The sequence below is a fragment of the Mytilus edulis genome, chromosome 2 (genome assembly GCF_963676685.1).
Source record: "Mytilus edulis chromosome 2, xbMytEdul2.2, whole genome shotgun sequence".
Taxonomy (NCBI): domain Eukaryota; kingdom Metazoa; phylum Mollusca; class Bivalvia; order Mytilida; family Mytilidae; genus Mytilus; species Mytilus edulis.
This window is the reverse complement of record NC_092345.1, coordinates 26,711,699-26,732,430: the sequence shown is the minus strand read 5'-3', so window position 1 is coordinate 26,732,430 and position 20,732 is coordinate 26,711,699. Positions and strand designations below refer to the sequence as shown.

The following is a 20,732-nucleotide window of genomic DNA, read 5'->3' as shown; positions in this document are numbered from 1 at the left end:
AACCGATCAAACTGGTGTGTTAACCGATCAAATTGGTGTGTTAACCGATCAAACTGGTGTGGTAACCGATCAAACTGGTGTGGTAACCGATCAAATTGGTGTGGTAACCGATCAAAATGAACTAACGCACAATGCAAAATACAACTGTACAATGTACTCACCCAAGAAATCCAGCAAACACATACACTAGCCACAAACGATGTAGCTTTAAAATAAATGTATACACGACCATACCAATACAACTTATCAAATATATCCCGATTGTTGTTCCTCTAAAAATATAAAATTTGACTGTATGTATTACAAACCCATCATAGCAATGAACAATGGAGATAGAAAATTTGAGGCTGTACTCTAACGATACATAAAAGTAAATCACAAACAAACAGTTCGAAAGCAGACTAAATACATTTTACTTCAATTCTTATCGTTGGTATACAAATCTCCGTTTTTATTTGGCTAGTGTATGAATATTTCTTTCTTTTCGCAATGATGGTATAACCGATAGTAAACGTGAAAAATTTGAATTGCAAATAAAATTTATGCACGCGTCGGCATTTTCTTCGTTCATCACTGACTATAAAATAAAATTGCGAACAATGACAAATGCTCATAGTTTGTTTAGGATTTGAAACATATATAGCGTATACATAAAACAAATATTATTTAGTTTGTCAAACCCTGTACGTGTTCTAGGCTTTAATGTTGTTGTTTTCAAAGGCCCGAAATATCGCGAACCTAGATCCATCAAGTGTAAAACTGATAGATTAAATTAAGGATTATGCCAGGCAAGGATATGCGGTCCTACTAAAATATGCCCGGGAGCGCCCTGGAAAAGAAAAAGCGCCCGGTGAAGAAAATAAAGCGTCCGGGAGAATAAAATAATAATATTTTATAACAATAAATGTTTTCCTGAATAAAAAAAATCATTGCTTGTTTTGTATATGAGGTTATTGATATTTATCATAATTGAATATCAGAATGGATATATGAATACACATGCTACATCGATCTTTAGAGACCAAAATGTTGCTAAGCACATGTCCTATCCCCATGACAAATATATGAGTGTGCCCGCAAATAAAACTCCAGACAACAGCGTGTTTGTGTGTAAATCACACAACATAAACCATTTAATAAAGGAATAAGGTTTTCACAGAACACACATCAATGTGGAAATCGAGAATAATAATAATAGTCTGTTCTATGTTCGTTTGGAATTTCAACCAAAAGATGAATAACTGGATCTTCCTTGATTGTATTGGATGCTTGAATTACATAAGTTTCCTTATGAATAACGCTATATTGCTGGGTATTCCAAGTGTTCCATGACCACTCCTTCTAAACCTCAATTGTACCGGCATTCAAAGCCTGGCTTCAAATTATTGTTAAACTATATAATTTAGGGGAGGCGTGAATCAGATGTGGATATTAAAAATCAATTTACAAAATTATGTTTGAGTAAATACAATCTGTGCTAATTAACTGCCATATATCCTTTACACTGTTATTCCTCTTTCAAAAGTTAAAGACAATTTTAACAAAATCTGTATCATGAGAAAAAGTATAGTCAACGTAGATACAAATCACAATGCATAACGATAAATCTCAAACACATCAAAAGAATGGATAACAACTGTCATATTCCTGACTTGGTTAAGGCATTTTCTTATTTAGAAAATGGTAGATTAAACCTTGTTTGATAGCTAGCTAAATAAAACCTCTCGCTTGTATTCCAGCCGGTGATTAGTCTTAAAATTCAAACTAAGTTTAATGACTTTCTTAAAATTGTTTTTGTAGCCAATGCGTAATTTGTACAACAATAGTTCTGATAAACTTACTTAAATGTTTTAGTCCGATCCAACCATAAACCAGATAATATAGAACCAAAAACTCCCGATAAAATAATTGTAAGACCGATAAATCCTGCATCTTTCTGATGACTCTGTAAAAAAATGCATCGTGTTTTATTTAATTCATATATATATAGCTTGCAAGTGAATAGTTCATCATCAATGTTTCTTAGCTTAATTTGACAAAAAATGTACCATACTGTCTGCTAAAAGCGACTATTTCAATTTCGTTAATGAATGAACAAAACAAATATTACCTTAAATTTTGTTTTCATCTCGTTGCTATAGTGCCCGTTTAAGACATGACACTTCGGAAGAACTATATGACCTAGAGAAGCTTTAATATTAAAAGCAACATTTGTCTTAGCCCAATTTTGGCTGAGGAATAATTACCTTGAAGTAAAACAATATGATTGGATTCAGTAAGGTTGATATGGCATAGGAGCAACCCAAGTTCATTGCTGTAATATAGAAAGTAATATTATATCAATTATGCTCAACCAGGAAGATGATTATAGTAGATTAATTTGAAATATTGACAAATCCTCAGAACATCACAGAAAGATGGAAAGGCTCTAGGAACATGATTTTAAAAATAGTTTAGTTTAGTCCAATGGTCGAAATTCAAATGTTTCGCCTATTGGTTGCTGCATATATGGAACCTATTGAACATATTTGAAAATGTTAAGGGCGTAATCATGAGATGGCTAGTTGTTATTGAATACCTGTGTCACAGATGACCATGGATGTAGTCCAATTGTCATATTTACACTCCCGTCCTACGTGTGAAGTAGGATCTGCTCACCCTTTCAAAGCATCTGAGATTACCACGGTTTAAGTTGTGTTGCATGTTGCTTATTCTAATGTTTCTTATGTCGTGTATTGTAAACGTGTTTGTCTTTTCTGCAATTTACGTTTCTGCCATAATGTCACAAGTCTCTCTTCAGATTATATTTTTTTATTTATCTTAAGGTATCTTCTGTCACTGGTTGTTTTTTTTTCAAATATAAAAGACAAAAGAATATTAAAACGGTAACGAATAAGCGAAAAGAAATAAAACATATTATCAATTGTTATTTCAACTAATTTTTATAATCAATTATTTCAATGTTTTAAACAACAAGTTAAAATTCAGGCGAACGAAAAAGAAAGAAAAAAAAAGAGAAAATGCTAAACAGTTTATTTCTTATTAAGGCACCAACCATTTCTCAAATGAAAAATTACTGAGATTGAATTTCAAAATTACTTTTGTTATTCTATATATATTAACAGCATTTTCCCCCCGTGGAGACACCTGCTGAAATGGCATTTCGCGATAAAAGTTAATTTAGGAATGTCTTTCTTAACAAAAAATTCAAACTCCAATCTCGAAAACAAAATGGTTGGTGTCTTAGTGTTACCTGTGCCGACACTTGCCAAATGAAACACAAACCAAGCAAAAATCCCTGTTTTTAACGAAATTGAGGAGTGATTTTCCATAATGCACCTGCTTTTTCGTTAAGTCTAGTACTTTCTTTTGAGCTTTACTTGGAGGTAATGGTGGGCTTTCTCTAAAAACTTAAAGAAAAAAGGTGAAAATAACATTGAGTTCCTTCTCAAGCATTGGCTTCTTTCCATTTTGCTGTCAGATTAAGTGCAGTGACGCAGTCTTTGACAGCTAGACAAAATGACGGCAGCGTTCGCTTCAATCTCCGTACAGCGCTCGTTTCCTTTCCGTATACTTAGTACACTACAATACAATGACCTCTGCCGTACGTTGTTTTTAAGCCCCGCCTCTTTATGCAAAGTATGCACTACTTTCCAAGTCTCTAAAAAAAATAATTACTAAAAAAAAAAATAATGAGCTTCAAAACATTTAAATAAAGATATACAAGTTATATTTAGTGTAGTGATACGTAGTAAGTACGGAACGGATGTGAGCTCTGCGCCGGAGATTGCGTTCGCTTATCTTCCATCTGGTTTATAGGAGTATTTGTATATAACCGAGGCTTCATTCGTTAGTGTGCTTGTTTACACTTTCTTCGACATTGTATGGTATGTGTGTGTTAATAGGGATCAGTTTCCAGCTATCTCAATTTCTTACTATTTCGGATTTACAATGTATAACGATAACTAAACTGAAGCTTTGAGAATGTTTTACCAACAAGATTAAGATCAGTAATAATTTGTTAATTGGTTCCATCTAAGATCTACTATTTACCTATAAAGTGTCCGCAATTTACAAGTATACATATTGAATATTTGGAAAGTATGTTTTGGGATTAGTGAAATATATAAGTATAAAACTATCGGGCATTTATGAATAAAATTTTAAAATCCAGACAATAAGAGACTTCAAAATTTAATCATGGTATAGACATAGATATATCTGATGAGAGCATAGACTTTTACCCTCTCATCCTATACCAGTAAAATTTATATAAGTTTAAAAAAAAGGGTTGATATCTTACCAATAATAAGTAAAATGAAACACAATGTGGTAACTGCTGCACTTATGTAAAACATTAATGACAAGTTATGACCTATATAAGTAATATCTTTAGTGTATGGCACAACAATAGGTGGTAGCAAAAACCCTACAGCATTACCAATCTGAAAAAAAATATAATAAAGTGTAGTTTTCAAATTCTCACGTTCCAGCTAGTTTAAGATATACAACTTGAAAACAATGTGGTGTGTTATGTATATCTTGAAGAACACTTGGTGATATACCAACGAATATCAAACAATAAAGCTTATATTAAGTTAAAAATAACATCACAAAAATACTGAACTCAGAGGAAAATCTAATCGGAAAGTCTTTAATCACATGGCAAAATCAAATGACAAAAAAACATCAAAAACGAATGGACAAGAACTGTCATATTACTGACTTGATACAGGAATTTTCAAATGTAGAAAATGATGGATTAAATCTAGATGCCGTCTTGATCTGACATCGAAATCTTAGAGATAGTTTATGGGTCAAAAAGGAAATCCCTTATCGCAGAAAAACACTTACAACAGCATAATCAAATGAAGAAAAAAGGCGAAAAGACTCATCAAACTCCGCAAAACACCACATACTGTGTTTGTTACTAGTCTTGCGCTTTCCAGAAATATCAATATTACAAAAAGTCAGAAGGTACCAATTAATGAGGCAATCAAAACCCTTACATCGAAAACAGATGGGCAACCTTGTGTTCAAAAAGAGCAGACTGACAACCTTATGGCAAAAAAGGACGATTTATAAAACAGCAAACTACAAAACAATACACAGAAACTTTAATATTGGTCATTACGGTACATGAAGAGAAATTTATCTAATTCAACCAATATCTCTTTCCCTAAAAATATTTATATAATAGAAAAACAAAGAATATGTGCTATTAATCCATGACACACAACCAGTATATGCACAGCAAAAAAAACCCACACACAAGCAAAATAACAGCGTTTTTATTGCTGTTCTTCATCACAAAGTCACACGTTCACTTACCAGCAATCAACACAACAAAATATATTGTAGAAACACCAGCACTTATGTAAAACATTTTTGATAAGTTCTGGCCTATATCTTCAATAATTTCACTGTGCGGTACTATAATAGGAGGTACTACAAATCCCATAGCATGACCAATCTACAATAGAATTCAAAAAACAAATTCTACCTCCGCCAATATTTTTTAACCTGATTAATAATCAGCATCAGACTGAGAACGGGATAATTGGGACGCTTTCTGGACTATATACTATTGTTGTGATGAAATAAATGTTTACAAATTTCAAGTCACGAATCACAGAATCTTGGATCGACTTTTGTCAAATTTAATCAAGGAAAACTCCTGGTGTGTTATTTGGGCTTTAAACAGTGGACTTCTTGTCGTTTGCATTACATAACCATAATGGTATTATCCAATCATCATACAGTTGCCACAGGATAACTTTAGGAAGCAGCAATCAATTTAACGAATTGACCATGCTTTAATGATCTGTGCATTGAAATTTTTTGTTCATATGATCATTTTTTTTTGTAGAAGGTATTTTTGTAACAAGAGGGAGGTCAAATTTCTTATTCTTTCCATTCGATTATTAATTTTTAATGGAGACCCCCCTTGAGGGCGTTACGTCCATTACCTATCTTTGGGTGTGCCTCAGTTGTTTACTGCACGTGAAGAAAACTCCTTTAACAACTCTTTGAGAATTTGTATGTGGCATTTACACAAAATGTGGCATGCCGCCATTACATCTTTTACCAGTGACCGCCAAAATTTCCAGTCGAACATCCCGGTCGAACCTACTTATTTGATTTATTTTGTACAAATTTTATATCGTCCTGAATATGTATGAAATGATTTGACATATATGACTTGTGGTATTTCGTGATTAAAATTTTAATCGGATGGACAGGAAGACGGACAGGTCGAAATTAGTGTACAAAAGTAATTTTGCGCTGATGCATCGTTAAACAAATAGTACTCAATCAAGTTTTTAAAAGTGAGTTCAAACTTATTCGACCTTTTACTTCAATGTGAAATGGTAAAATGTTAAGAATAGGTGAAAAAAAATATGATTGCAATTAAAGTCCTCTGCAGACTAAGATTACCTGGATACCAAAAATCCCAATAGCTGTTGCTGTAGAAACTTCGTTAGGGCCGAACCAAACTGCTGCTATTCTTGCTGGTAAACTGAGAGTGAAAACCTGAGCAATGGCGCACATAGTTTGTCCAAACATAAGAACTCCAAATCGGTCAGAGTTCACAGATGCTACCTTTATCCAAGCACCAATGGCATTTAGAAATGCCCCACACAAAGTGGATACTCGTAATCCTTTTTTCTGTAGAAACCACATGGAGGGAAAAATAAGTGTAACATACGTCAACATATAAATCAAAGACAGCCAATCAAGTGACATGTCTCTTTTTAATTCATCTTCCGGTAAACTCGCGTTATAAAACGTTAATATGACGTCACCTATTATGTTTAGAGAAAGCCACTGAAAGGCATTGCTAGACAGATAAAACGAGAAGACAAATATAATGATCCATCGACGTTTATACAGTCGTGATTCTGGTTGATCTTTTGTGTTGTCCACTTCTCCATTTAATAGCATTGGCTTTTCTTGCACACTCATCGTTACCTAAAACGAAAATTAATAAATTGTAAAACAAATCTGTTTGTCTTTTGCTGCCAATGATCGGCAATGCTTTGTCATATTATCATTGTTTGTCATTTGCTGCCAATGATCACCAATGCTTGTCATCTTATCATTTCCATACCCTTCATGTTTACCAAATCGACTCATATTATCGTCTTAAAAGTTGCTTGTCTTTTAAGTTGTAAATGTAGCTCTGTATAACAAATCCCTAACCCATTGTCAACTGTACTTCGTTCTGTGTTTGATTTCCTACAAGACAGCCTGTTATATACTTCACGTGGTTATATAAATTTTTCTAATTTTTGTGATATTTTCGCCTTTTTTTAAGCGGTGCGATAAAAAAAAATTTCACTATTGAAATATCTGTTCTCAGCAAATTATTGGTCTAAATTTAATTATTGACGTTAAATTTTCTTGATTTTTTTATTGTGACGTCCTGAAAAAGGCGATCATGTATGATGGCGTCCACATAGTATATAGAATGAAATTCAAAACAGTGTGGCTGTGGCCATTGATTGACACATTAAATCCATCCATTGACTGGGGCAATTTAGGTAAACGTTTGTATGTAACAACCACTGCTCACTATGTACTTTTTAAAGACACTTAAACTATGGGGTCACCAAAGGTTCTCAACACCTTAATAAAGTAATTCGAAAAATTAATCAGAAATAACACGATGTTTTGATTTATATCAATTATATAAATCAAAACATAAAGGTTATTCCTGATTAATGTTTCGAATTATTTTATAGTTAAAGGCGTTAAGAAACCTTTGGTGACCCCACAGTTTAAATGTCTATCGTAGGTACGTCGTGAACAGTGGTCGTTACAGACAAACGTTCACGTAAATTGTCCCATTCAATGGATGAATTTAATGTGTCAATCAATGGCCACAGCCACACTGTTTTGAATTTCATTCTAGAACACTACATTCTGCAAATCTTTGAAAAGGAAGGATAAAAATCATTCGAGAAAAAGATTCCACCACTATAACTAATGTATCACAATATTTCTCCACTTTCAACAGGTAAATTTTAATCAGTATTTAAAAAAGCTCAGCAAGCTTTGCGCTTTAAATATCAAAATCTAACTGTGTCGAGTAATGCAGCCAGTGACAGAATATATTTATATCAGTATTATTTATTTGGAATTTGACACGAAATTGTATAATCGGTTCCTTTATACTGTCTTGTTTCAGTGACATTTCGAGGAAAATTTTCGAAATATTTCTTAATTTTGACCATCAATTGCTCACAAGAAAATTATATATCAAGTATCCAACCAAACCTATTAGAAGCCTAGAAAACACAATGTCAAACAAACAGATTCCAGTAACTGTTAATGGAATTTAAGTTTCTTAAGCCAATAGAATGACATATTTTACAAAATATGGCTTTGAACAGAAGTATAGATTTTCACCTACATCGTTATAAAAGCTAAAACTTTTTTGGCAACCTGGACTTGTTATTGAATGTCGAATTTTATTAAGAATTAAAATAGTTGATACCTTTAATAAATTGATAAATCTGAAAGAATTTTATGCAGGTTATGTACCAAACAATTCAAATAAAACATACACCAAGAATGTGATTCAACGCAATTTTAAAATGATTTCAAAATCAGATTTAAGATTGTTATGACCGTATTTCTATTTTTTTTATACAACAAGTGTGAATGAAAAAAGTTTTTATAAAATTCTCATTCCCTTCCCCTCTCTCAAATCATATGCATTTTCCTTCTCACAAATACTCTGTCACACACATTATGTCTCCACTCTCAGTCAATCTTCTCTCTCACACCCACCCGCGCACACACTCACTCAGTACTCTCTCTCCTATCTCACACAAAGAAACTGTATTTCCTCTCTCCAAAACACACCCATACACGGGAGTCAGTTCTCTCACTCACACATACTCTTTTTTCTCACACACTCTCTCCCTCACACACTCGTCCTTTCATACACTCTCCCTCAAACTCTCTCCTCTCACACACTCTATACCTCATACACTCGTCCTCTTACAGTCTCCTGTCACACACTCACCCTCGTCCTCTCAGACATACTCTCCCTCACTCACCCTCTCTCCTGTCACAGACTCATCCTCTCACACACACTCTACCTCGCTCACTCGTCCTGTCAAACACTCGTCCTCTCACTTAGCCTACCCTGAACACCACTCGATCTTAACCTTTTTCACCCTGAAACATACCTTTAACCCTCTCAACCCTTCGCATACCTCCCCTTCAATACCCCTAACTATGCTTACCTTTAACTAAACCTACCCGTAAACACCCAACTCAACCGATAACCCATAACCCTAACCACCCTTACCACCAAAAAATCACCCCGTCATATCCCCTACCCTACACGACACTTAACCCTTACTCCTTTCCATGACCCAAAATCCTCACCCAGTGAATGCTCTGTATACAACTATTTCCATTCCACATGAAAAATGTTAATATGACAGACATTCAAAATGGCTATGACAGTGTAGGAGTTCTACTCCTTCACGGCTGTGCACACAATAGTCCATCCAGAAGGACGCCACTGTCTACCATTGTCTAGGAAAGGTTGGTACTCGTCCCTTCAGTTAACCTTCATTAGGTAAGAGTACAACAACATATAAGAAAATCTATGCTTTTTTATTGCAATGAAAATGTCATACTTCACCGGTCTTTTAACATTTTACAATTTGCAATATATACCTGTATGAAGAACCAATTGTTTTGTGTTTTCATTTGCATATCACTTTTTAATATTCTTGGCCCTTTTTATGTTCAGTTAGCTATAAAATTTCTTAAATTTTGTATGCACAAAAAATATTAAATGAGATGAAATAAAGGGTGCTAACTGTGACAGTCCTTAAGTCATTGTTAATATATAACGTAACAAATATACGGCTAATTAACAGATTGCACAAAAAGTCAATGTATGAAAAATCAGTTCACTTGTAATCATAGTAATCACTGAACTGTAGAAATATCAACTGAACATTAATATCTTATATTTCAATTTATATTATAATGATTTTTCTAATGAATTAAAAGTGGTTATATCACATTTTTTTATCTGACTAGCTCTCAAAAACTCTGTTGAATAATATCAGCCCCTGTTGTTTCCTATTATCTTTGGTTGGCCCATTTGTCTGCACTTGGTGGTATTCTTTCTTCTTGTAATGTCTTTTGTTTATAGCCTTTTAATTCAGTATTATTCGTTGGATACCAACTTTCGTTGATTTCGTGGTTTCATGGGAACAACAGTTGTCAGGTTTGTGAATTTATCTGGTAGGTCGTCGATTTCCGCTTAATGTATTTCGCCCATTGGTTATTTTCAACAAAATATTTCAAGCATTAATAAAAATCATTATAAAATTGAGAATGGGAATGGGGAATGTGTCAAAGAGACAACAACCCGACCATAGAACAGCCAACAGCAGAAGGTCACCAATGCAGCGAGAAATTCCCGCACCCGGAGGCGTCCTTCAGCTGGCCCCTAAACAAATATATATACTAGTTAAGTGATAATGAACGCCATACTAAACTCCAAATTGTACACAAGAAACTAAAATTAAAATTAATACAATACAATACTAACAAAGGCCAGAGGCTCCTGACTTGGGACAGGCGCAACAATGCGGCGGGGTTAAACACGTTTATGAGATCTCAACCCTCCACCTATACCTCTAGCCAATGTAGAAAATGAGTACTTTATTGAAGAGCGAACTTTCTAAAAAAAAACATTGGCAAAACAACATTATTATGGAAGTCTTTGTAAACGAGCTTTTGTACAACTGCTCTAAGATCCTCTAATAGCCGATATTACGAATGTGCACCTGGTTATTTCAAATACGTGTATTTTATAAATTTTCAATTGAATCTGTAGGCCATGTGAATAACGAAATTTTCAAACTGCAATTTAGTATCAAAACAGAAAATATATTGAATAACAGAGGTGGGCCTTTTTGTACATATACCAAGAGGAAACTTCGTGCAAAGCATTATTATTTATTGTTTCATTGCATTTTATAGAAAAGGGGGAGGGGTTGTGGCAACTTAATCAAAGTAACAAATCAACAGACTTTATGAATAGATTTTTGTTATAAAATTTCAAACAAATATTATTCACTTGATTTTCTATGATGTGCTACCATTTATTCTTTACAAACAGTCCAAAACAACCTTTAAATTCCAAATCACCTCGTGCTGGGTCACTAAAGTCGAGGCACCCGAGAAGGTGTACTTGATTTTTTCCATATTTATATTTGTTTTAATCAATATCTAAATTTATAAACTTGTCTTAAGGAAATCATTGCTAGCACTGCATGCAATAATCCTGTATCCAAATATGAGAGTACAAGGGGAAAGACTTGATATAAAAAATCCTTATGTTTATCATTGAATCAACACTAGGGTACATAATCCTTAGTTAAATACATTTGTAACGAGTCAAAACCAAAGCTTCGTTTTACTACAAATGTTTCAATTTTAAGTGTATTTTTCGAAAGTATATTTTATATATATGTAAATGCAGACCAACTTGATGTTAATCCACAATAACATAAGCTATTTCTATGTTCTATTCATATTTGCTGGAACATAATATATATATGTATACTACCCAGAAATGTGTTTGCTAATATGTTTATATAAAATAAAGCTGAAATCTTAAATCATTAATTAAACATTTAGTTTTATCTTGTCATTTTTTACTAGACTAGTGCAAGTTTTCTCAGTGCTCCAACCAATGACAAAGTGATCATTTATTAGCATTGGTTTGTTTAAAGTCAGTTATTCATGTTTAGCATAATAATTAGCAACACATACATTAACTATTGTTGGTTGATTGCTTGATGTACAGTCGCAAATGTTTCATGCATATTTAGAGCAAATATAAAGATATAAATAGTTAATTTTGTTCAGTTAAATTCATTGTTTACAAAGTAAATTATTCTTTTCCACAAATAAATTGCAGTGATTACTATATATTTTAATAATGGATCAGGGATTCGTGGTATTGCAGGTACATGTTTACCGTTCTGAAAATCGAGAGGCCGGATTTATACTGGATATATTTCACGGAGAGAACAAATCGGCCTAAATGAGAGGTGACAAAGTCTGCTGAGATCTATAAAACCCAAATAAACACCACTACATGTGCATGTGTCTATTTTAAATCGGTTATTTTATGTCACATATTAATGTTTTGTCGTTAAGATAACTTATTCTAATGCAACAACGTTTGTAACGTTCATTTTGATTGGATAACGTCACCTTTTTACATGGCATCAATTGACAATTGATGCTATGGGACGTACGCGCAAGCGTAGACGGCATATGACAGATTTTAATTGCATGTTTTAACGTTGTTTTCTGTCAGTTTCATTAGAATGGAGATAACAATATTGTATTTTAAGCTCCGACGGCATCAATTGGGGATTTGATGGTCGCAAATACCCGTTTACTGTCTCCGCTAACGCGTCGCCAGTAAACTTAATTTGCGACCATCAAATCCCCAATTGATGCCGTCGGAGCTTAAAATACAATACAGTTATCTCCTAATTAATGTTTATGGCAGAACTTTTAATGTGTCTGTCATTGTTTCATTGACGTAAACATCATTTTTCTTTTTTATTCTTTAACATGCTGCATGAATTATTATGTATGAGATTTCTAACCATTTATGCTCAAAACTTTTTCAAATTGTTTTTATTGCATTTTAGTATTTTTGGCATACACTTGGCGTCATCGGTGCTTCGTTTTATTCAAACATGTACATTTGAAACACCTTGTGGTCGTTGTTTACTTATTGAAATTTATGTCAGACCCGTAACGCCTCATTACTTAAAAGAAGAGAATATAGACCTCCACCGGTACGAAAATTGTGCATGATTCGATTATATTGATTAATTCGCTTTTCAGCACTCTGAGTCTCGCTCGTGTGAGCTAAAACATTTTTTTTTTAAATCAACGCATTTCAGTTTTGCGTTTCATCTTTAACGAAGACCGGTGCAAACGTATCTAGATATCCTGTTTTGGGGTCAAGGCATATCAGCACTTACGATACGGGTGGGATATTTTGTGACATACATAATGTGTGTCAGTGAAAGTTTGATATGGTTATCTGAATATCTAATATCACACAGCAAAAAAAAAAATACCCGCTAATAAAGTATCAAAGAATTCGATTATCAAAAACTAACAATGAAACTCAATTGAACACTACTATCACTAGTCTTTAAGTTATTTCAAGTTTTTTTTAATTATTATTTCTTTACTGATGATTTGAAATCTTCAGGAGTAGTAGTATATCTATTTCTAGTAGACTACGTTTCAGTTAAAACACAAATTGAAATGATAATCAGGCGCGGATCCAGCCATTTTAAAAGGGGGGTCCCAACCCAGAGTAAAGGGGGGTTCCAACTATATGCTCCCATTCAAATGCATTGATCGGCCAAAAAAGGGGGGGTTCCAACCCCCGGAATCCCCCCTCTGGATCCGCCACTGATAATGAATTGAAAATGGACGAAGTTGTCATTAATCTTTATTCAGATTTATCATTAGACAGTTGTATTTGTACAATAACTTTTTAAACTAATTATCGACAGGGCCTCCCAATTTTGCACCATGATGCAAGAATAAAAATAAAAAAAAGAACAGGATTGTTTTTCCTATATTGTACACAGTTATGTTTCAGAATGTACATATCTATCTTGTCTTAGGAGTATTATTCATTTTCAATGTGCAGATTTTCTACTTACCTCGTTTATTTGATCCTCTGAACTAGACTTACACTAGCTTTTAGTTATTTTGTTTTCCATAAGGTATGATTTTTTTCACGTAAAAGTTGTTAAACATAAACTGTATGTTTCTTTCAAATCTACAAATTTAGGAAAATTTTCTGTAAACATCTATCAAAAATTTCCGAATCTTATATTGCTATTCATAATTTTTACTCACCATTGTACTTGTATAAAAAAAATACCCAAATTAATATCAATTATAACAGATGACCTGAAATGACCTCGAAAATGACCTTAATGTTTTTTTGGCTATTATATTCAAAACCTTATATAGAGTTAAACAGTTTTAAAGGATAACATAACCTAGATAAGTTTCATGAAGTTCTTGGGTGATTATAAATATGTCTATATAATATTTTCTCAGTCATCATTTTCCTTTTATCAAACTTAACCAAAGCTCATAATCATATTAATTACTTCGAAAAAAAAATGAGTTGTAATTAATTTAGAAAGTACAGCAAATATTATATAAACAGTTTATTTCGATTTGACGCAGTTTTATTGTTCGGCCTATCGTATTTGTAGCCTAGACATCAATTTCAAGTGTATTCGAGGTCATTTCAGGTCATTGATCATTATAAACTTTTATATAAGTTAGTAATTACAACAGACTAACAATATGATAGTAGTAGCAGGCGTGGATCCAGAGGGGGGGGGGTTCCGGGGGTTGGAACCCCCCCTTTTTTTGGACGATCAATGCATTTGAATGGGGACATGTAATTGGAACCCCCCTTTGTCTTGGGTTAGGAACCCCCCCCCCCCCTTTTTTAAAATGGCTGGATCCGCCCTTGAGTAGGAGCATTTCTATATTTCCGATGATACATCAGATCTGTTAATTTGAAGACGATTTTGCTGAAACTTAAGTTGACAATACCAAAGGAAAAATTTACAAACTTGAAGAAAAAAGATTCTGCATGCAAAGAAATTAGTTTTGCACCAGGGTAGCGCTAGTGCCAGTTCTAAAAAAAACAATACGATTACGAAGTTTTGCGATGTTTTAAATAAAAGTTTAAATTCAATACTTTGTAGTAAGTTCATATATGAAAATAAGAAGAGACCAAATGACACAGAAATTAACAACTATTGGTCACTGTACGGCCATCAAGAATGAGTTTAACACATTTCGCATGGCCAGCTTTATAAGGCCTCGAAATAACAAATGTTAAACAATTCAAACGAGAAAACTAATGTCCTGCTATACGGCAACCAATAAACTTCAGGATTCTGCATGACTTGGGACAGGCACATATAGAATGTGGCGGGGTTTAACAAGTTAAAAGGCGCGCCAATTCCCTCCTCTAACCTGGGACAGTATATATAGTTTACTTATAATGCATTGTTTATCGGTAAGAGGCAAAGCTACACTTTTCAGTGTCCTGTTTCTTGGTCAAAGTATATCAACCTTGTATATTAAGGTGACGTGTACTGTAATATGGCATGCAATTAAGTCTCTTATCTGTGGACGTAATATTACTGAAAGGTAATTTACAAATTTACAAATTAAGGTTTAATGCGCTTTATCATATATTTGAACAGGAGAGTATATATGAACTGCTTACTGATCAAAAGCACATAGGTTACCTTCAGATCAATTTTGCCTTGTTTTAAAATCTTTATCAAATATTAATTATTCATCCGAAGCAACTGTGTGTACAATTTGCGACCTGTTGTCCATAGAAATATTTTGTTTTTGCACGAAAAAAAGTCTTTTGATGTTGTTCAAGAGTTTGATTATTAGACCTTTTCAACATCTCTCGACACCGACTAATGACACCTACAGTTTACAGGTAAAATGGATGGGTCGTCTCAAAGACAAAAACCTTCATGATTATCAATACGTTACATATTGGATTGGCGCCCGCCGCGGTAATATACTGTCTTGACTATACACCTTCAGAATATATATTAACCAAATACTAGATAAATAAATATATGTATCTGTCATATAGTTTTCTTATTTTGTATGTATTTACACGACATTTCATGTTGAATTGATTTAAACAAATACAGCAACCATTCTGCATCCTGGTCCGCTTCTCTTCAATTTTATGATTATGTGAGTCTTTTACCAAATATTTGTCGCAAGTAAATAGCGATTAATTTGTTGGTGTTAAAACTTTGATGAAATTTTCAAAAATTTAAAAAAAAAAAGAAGTAAATACTGGACTGTCCGTATGTCCGTATCACACTTGTGAACACGACCAAATTTGTATTTTTCAACCGGTCTTCGCCTTAGTTGATGTACATATTCAATTTCTGGATGGATAATCACATATAGATTTTAAAGGTCTAAGGAAAATATCACATCTGGTTTTTTTTTTTTTTTTTTTTTTATCAACGGCGGACTTCTCCGCCTCAAGATATTTTATTAGAGTTGATGTTTTCATGATGAATTTTAAAGAAAAAAATATAATTGACTTCTCGTTTTAATGTTACAACATCTAAGCAGTACATATTTTTTTTTACATACATGCGTATGGAATTTATATTTCAAGTTGTTAGTTAACACTATAGAGCTCGTTGACATTGCAAAATCAATATGGTCAGTGCTAAGCAGGGGCTTGGAAACCAACGGCTGATGTCCTGAAAACAACATACCTTGTCCCTTCGTCATAGTGTTTTTCCCCTGTTCCTGAAAATGACCTTTTGGTTTCTTACACAAAGTTGATACACTGTCATTGCTGTATTTTGTTTTGTTCTCACCGGGTCAGAATGTGTTTCTCTATATCCAATTTAAGGAACAAAGTTTTGTACCTTTTTCAGTTCTTTTTTTTCGTACTTTAGATTTCTTTTATCTCATCTATGACCATACATAAGGGATGTTTTGGGTCAAAATAAGGAGAAATGGTCTTCTGCATTTTCCGGAGGACTGTGTTCTCCTTAGAGACAAAGTTTATCCAAATCGTCATATTTCAGTTACACCATTTACAACACCTCAAATTAATCGTAAGCCATAACATTTGATAAAAAAACCCAGCAAATAGCGTGATTGGTGAATACAGAATTCAAGTGGAACACCAAATTGGTGAATTAAAAATATACAAAGTATTGAGTACATTATGGAGGCACCAAAGGCCAAAACTAACAGACACTTTGGAAACATGTGCCGCCTTTGTCAACAGACATAATACATTGTTTAATTGAATTTTAACCACAATTAAGCATGCTTTGTTCTTTTCAAATTCCACCAGGACAGCTAGAAGCTCAACGTCTCAAAAGATAAACTATAAAAAAAAATCTATGTTATTTGGACTCTGTAGGAAAGTTCTATCATTGTCAATGAAAGTAATAAAATCAACAATGATTTCATTTATTTTTTATTTTTGAGACGACCCTTCACATTTTACCTGTCGTAGTCGTTCTCAATTGTAGGTGTCGAGAGATGTTTAAAAGGTCTATTATGATATATCGACACGCCTACAATTATGAAAGAAAAACTTATGCAAATAGACAAACACAAAAGTAACATGAAAAAGACATGTGTACGGACCAAAACAAAACATGTGTATGGACCAATTGGTACGGACCAACACATGACAAGTGTATGGACCAACACAAGCACAGTATACGGACCAACACAACACAAGTGTACGGACCAACACATACAAACTGTACAGACCAAGTTAACACAAGACAAGTGTACGAACCAATACGAGACATATGAACGGACGTCACGAAAGCAATTCAAGTGTACGGACCAACACGAAACAAGTTTACGGACCAACATATGTATATGCCAAAGAAACATACATGGCGACCAGGACATCTAAGAACTTAAGGGCCATTCTCTGTAAGGACCAAAATTACTGTTTACACTTAGGTCACAGATTTCAATAATTCTCTGTACACAAACTACATAACTAAGATACTTTACAATTGAAACTTTAGAAATTGGTTTAAAAGATTCAAATAAATATGAAATAAAAAGTAATAAATTAAATAGAAGATAGACAAGCTTTTACTTTTGCATTAATACGTAAAACAATTTTGAAGTATTTTTGTGAAAAGGGGATATTTTAGTTAGACATATACTGCCACAGCTTGAAGAAAAATCTAAGATTATACTATGAAACAAACCGAAAATGACAAAGAAAGACTAGCAAATAGGACAATCGAAAAAATAAAAGACAGAGTTTCAATGCCCCCCTTCCTCGTGTTGAACATATTTTGACTGTCCATGGACTTAACTAACACATCCTTTTTTTTCTCAATAAAATTAATATTTACTAGGGCATAACTCTCTTAAAAATAGTTGATCGGCATGTACTGATTTTCGAAAATGCCATAGACATGATTGCTGATACAGTTGGTATACGTTTGATCAAAAGCTGACTGGAATTGTACACGTGAGAGCGTTTTACTTAATATGAAATAAGAATATTTGGTATAATTAAGAGATATTTCTCCACCAGAGACAAAATGACATAGAAGTAAACAACTATTGGTCACTACGGTCTTCAACAATGCTGAAGCACAAGACACGGAGGACGGACTCGCACAGACGTACGAACGGTGCATGGTATTTCTATATCTCCCGCAACGCATCGTGATGACAGACAATCGTCCACAAAATGAAATAGAGAAATCTACGAAACTCGAGATTTACTCAAGTAAAACATGTCGACGTAGTTTAATATAATCTTTCATTTATTGTGGATAATTTTGAGCATGTAGTTTTTACGGACAGGGGGCGGATCCAGCCATTTTTGAAAGGGGGTACCAAACCCAAGACAAAGGGGGTTCCCAGACAAAGGGGTTTCCAACCATATGTCCCCATTCAAATGCATTGATCGTAAAAAAAAAAGAAGGATTTTAACCCCCGGACCTCCCCTTTTGGTTCCGACACTGACTCTCTTATCTTGGGATTATAAAAAAAATATCTAAAGCAAAGATGGTGTTTTTTCCTATTGTAAAAATACACTGTTAAATCAACAGTAACGTGAAACCCTTTGTTTCATTGTATATGTATAATTCCTATTGTGATCTATTGTTACAGTATTGATGCGTGTGCATATGCCATAACAGCTAAGTATTTATAGAACACTGAATCAGTCACCTCGTCGCTGTTTCTTCAACAGTAGCCATTACTCAATATATATATATATTTACATTTTCAATAATCGCCAACAAATGTCTGATGATATATATATATATTAAATGTATACTTAACTTACCATGGTAGATGTTATACTAAAATTTCCTGCAATGTAGTCAAATATCACTCTGACTTAATATTTGTAATTAATCCATTTAAACGATCAAGCAAGGTCAATACACAATGTTATGCATTCATGTGGTAATTATAAATAAAATCAATACATACTATGCCATATGTTTATTATCCACAACATATGAGTGACAGCTGATATGTTTTTTGGCATGCCTACGTTAGTAAAGGGACTTTATGTTTGTTTGTCGGTCTGTGTGTCTGTCCTTACATGGTAAAATCAACTTGAAACTAATTACGTTTGTTCATTGATATTTAAATCTGAACTAATATACAAAAGAAGGGTTTTGACCGAGATTTCACGGTTTGATGAAAAAGAAAATGTGATAGCGCGGGGATACATATTACCATATGAATCACATCCTTCTTTTTAATTTCCGAATTTTGGGATTTTTCTTTAAAACATAGAATGATTATATTGATAAGTATTTAATGTCAGCACGATTATTGTAACGTTAGAAGACTCTAATCTATTACTCAATAATTCTTTTTCTGATGGGAACTTTAAATTTTCCCATGGGAACTTTTAATATTCCCATGGGAATTTTAGAACTTCCCATGGACATTGTACTTTAAATCAGTTGAAGTGACAACTGTGACATGTTTGAAAATATGGGAAAATTTATTATAATCATCTATCACTTGGATAAAAACTATCTTAAATTTGTTATCATGTAAAACATCACAGTCAGATTTGCCAATTCTGGAATGGCAAATTTGTCCCGCACAGTGTTCTGATATGTCCGGGTTGAGTGACATGTCTTTATACTGAATGTAATCAACTTCTTGTATCATACGAAAAGTCTATATTTTTGACAATAAATAGATATAAAATATCTGACAGGGGTAATATATATTAATTTAAGGATTATAACTGCTAATTTTGAATATTTTACCCCTTTCAGCTGACAGGGGTAAAATATATTAATTTAAGAATTATAATTGCTAATTTTGAATATTTTGTCAGATTTTTTATATCTATTTGTTGTCAAAAGCATAGACTTTATATATAATACAAGAAGTTCATTACAAACTAGAGTGATAAACTTCTGTCACTTTATCATATCCTTAAGAATGTTAAAGTCATGTTTAATTGCAATTGACCCCTGATTAGATAGTTTAACCGCCATACTTTTTAAATATAAACTATTTATATTTTAGTTACACAATTCAATTGATCTAATACGGCATTCCTTTTGCTTAACAACTTGCGAAGTTGTCCATATCGTCTTTTTGACATTCCTATTTTATTATTTATCTAGGTGTTAAGATTTTATCATCATCTTTACTCCTTTTGGCGAATTACATTCACGTTTTTATCAATATTATATGAACAGTTAGATTTACAGCAATTCTTTATGTAGATTAGCATTTTTTTCGTGGATGGAGGGACCTAAATGTGATTCAATTTGAATAAGTTTTGTTAAAATTCAAATTTATATCAAATATAGTTCACAGTTTCATGTTTTAAGCATACAATATACATCTTTTGAAACAAAAGATTTAACCAAATATTCATCTTACAAATTTATTAATTATCTTAGTGAGAAAAAAAAGATGATAAAAAGTCATGAAACTAAGATATTGTCTCCCAAGTAAAAAGGTTGTTTTAATGCAAGTTCAAAACTAGGTTTTAAAATATTTCTCCTCTATGAACTGCTTATGATTTTGAAAACAATTATATGATATTGAAGATAAGAAGTTTTAGGGTG

The 20,732-nt window shown here is 33.2% G+C and overlaps 1 protein-coding gene across 8 annotated transcripts in view; it reads right to left on the bottom strand.

Annotated features, from left to right (window-relative positions):
• Positions 1–20,732, bottom strand: part of LOC139511856 (choline/ethanolamine transporter flvcr2b-like) — a 45,754-nt gene that overhangs the window by 14,657 nt on the left and 10,365 nt on the right. The window contains exons 1-8 of one of the 8 annotated variants that reach the window (XM_071298979.1): positions 19,117–19,228; positions 13,752–13,870; positions 6,439–6,972; positions 4,304–4,445; positions 3,270–3,410; positions 2,247–2,314; positions 1,842–1,945; positions 162–272 (exon numbers count right to left, since the gene is read on the bottom strand). In XM_071298979.1, the coding sequence (XP_071155080.1) occupies positions 162–272; positions 1,842–1,945; positions 2,247–2,314; positions 3,270–3,410; positions 4,304–4,445; positions 6,439–6,966 (1,094 nt within the window). In that variant the 5' untranslated portion in view covers positions 6,967–6,972; positions 13,752–13,870; positions 19,117–19,228. The other 7 variants (XM_071298977.1, XM_071298980.1, XM_071298976.1 and 4 more) reach the window with 7 other exon arrangements.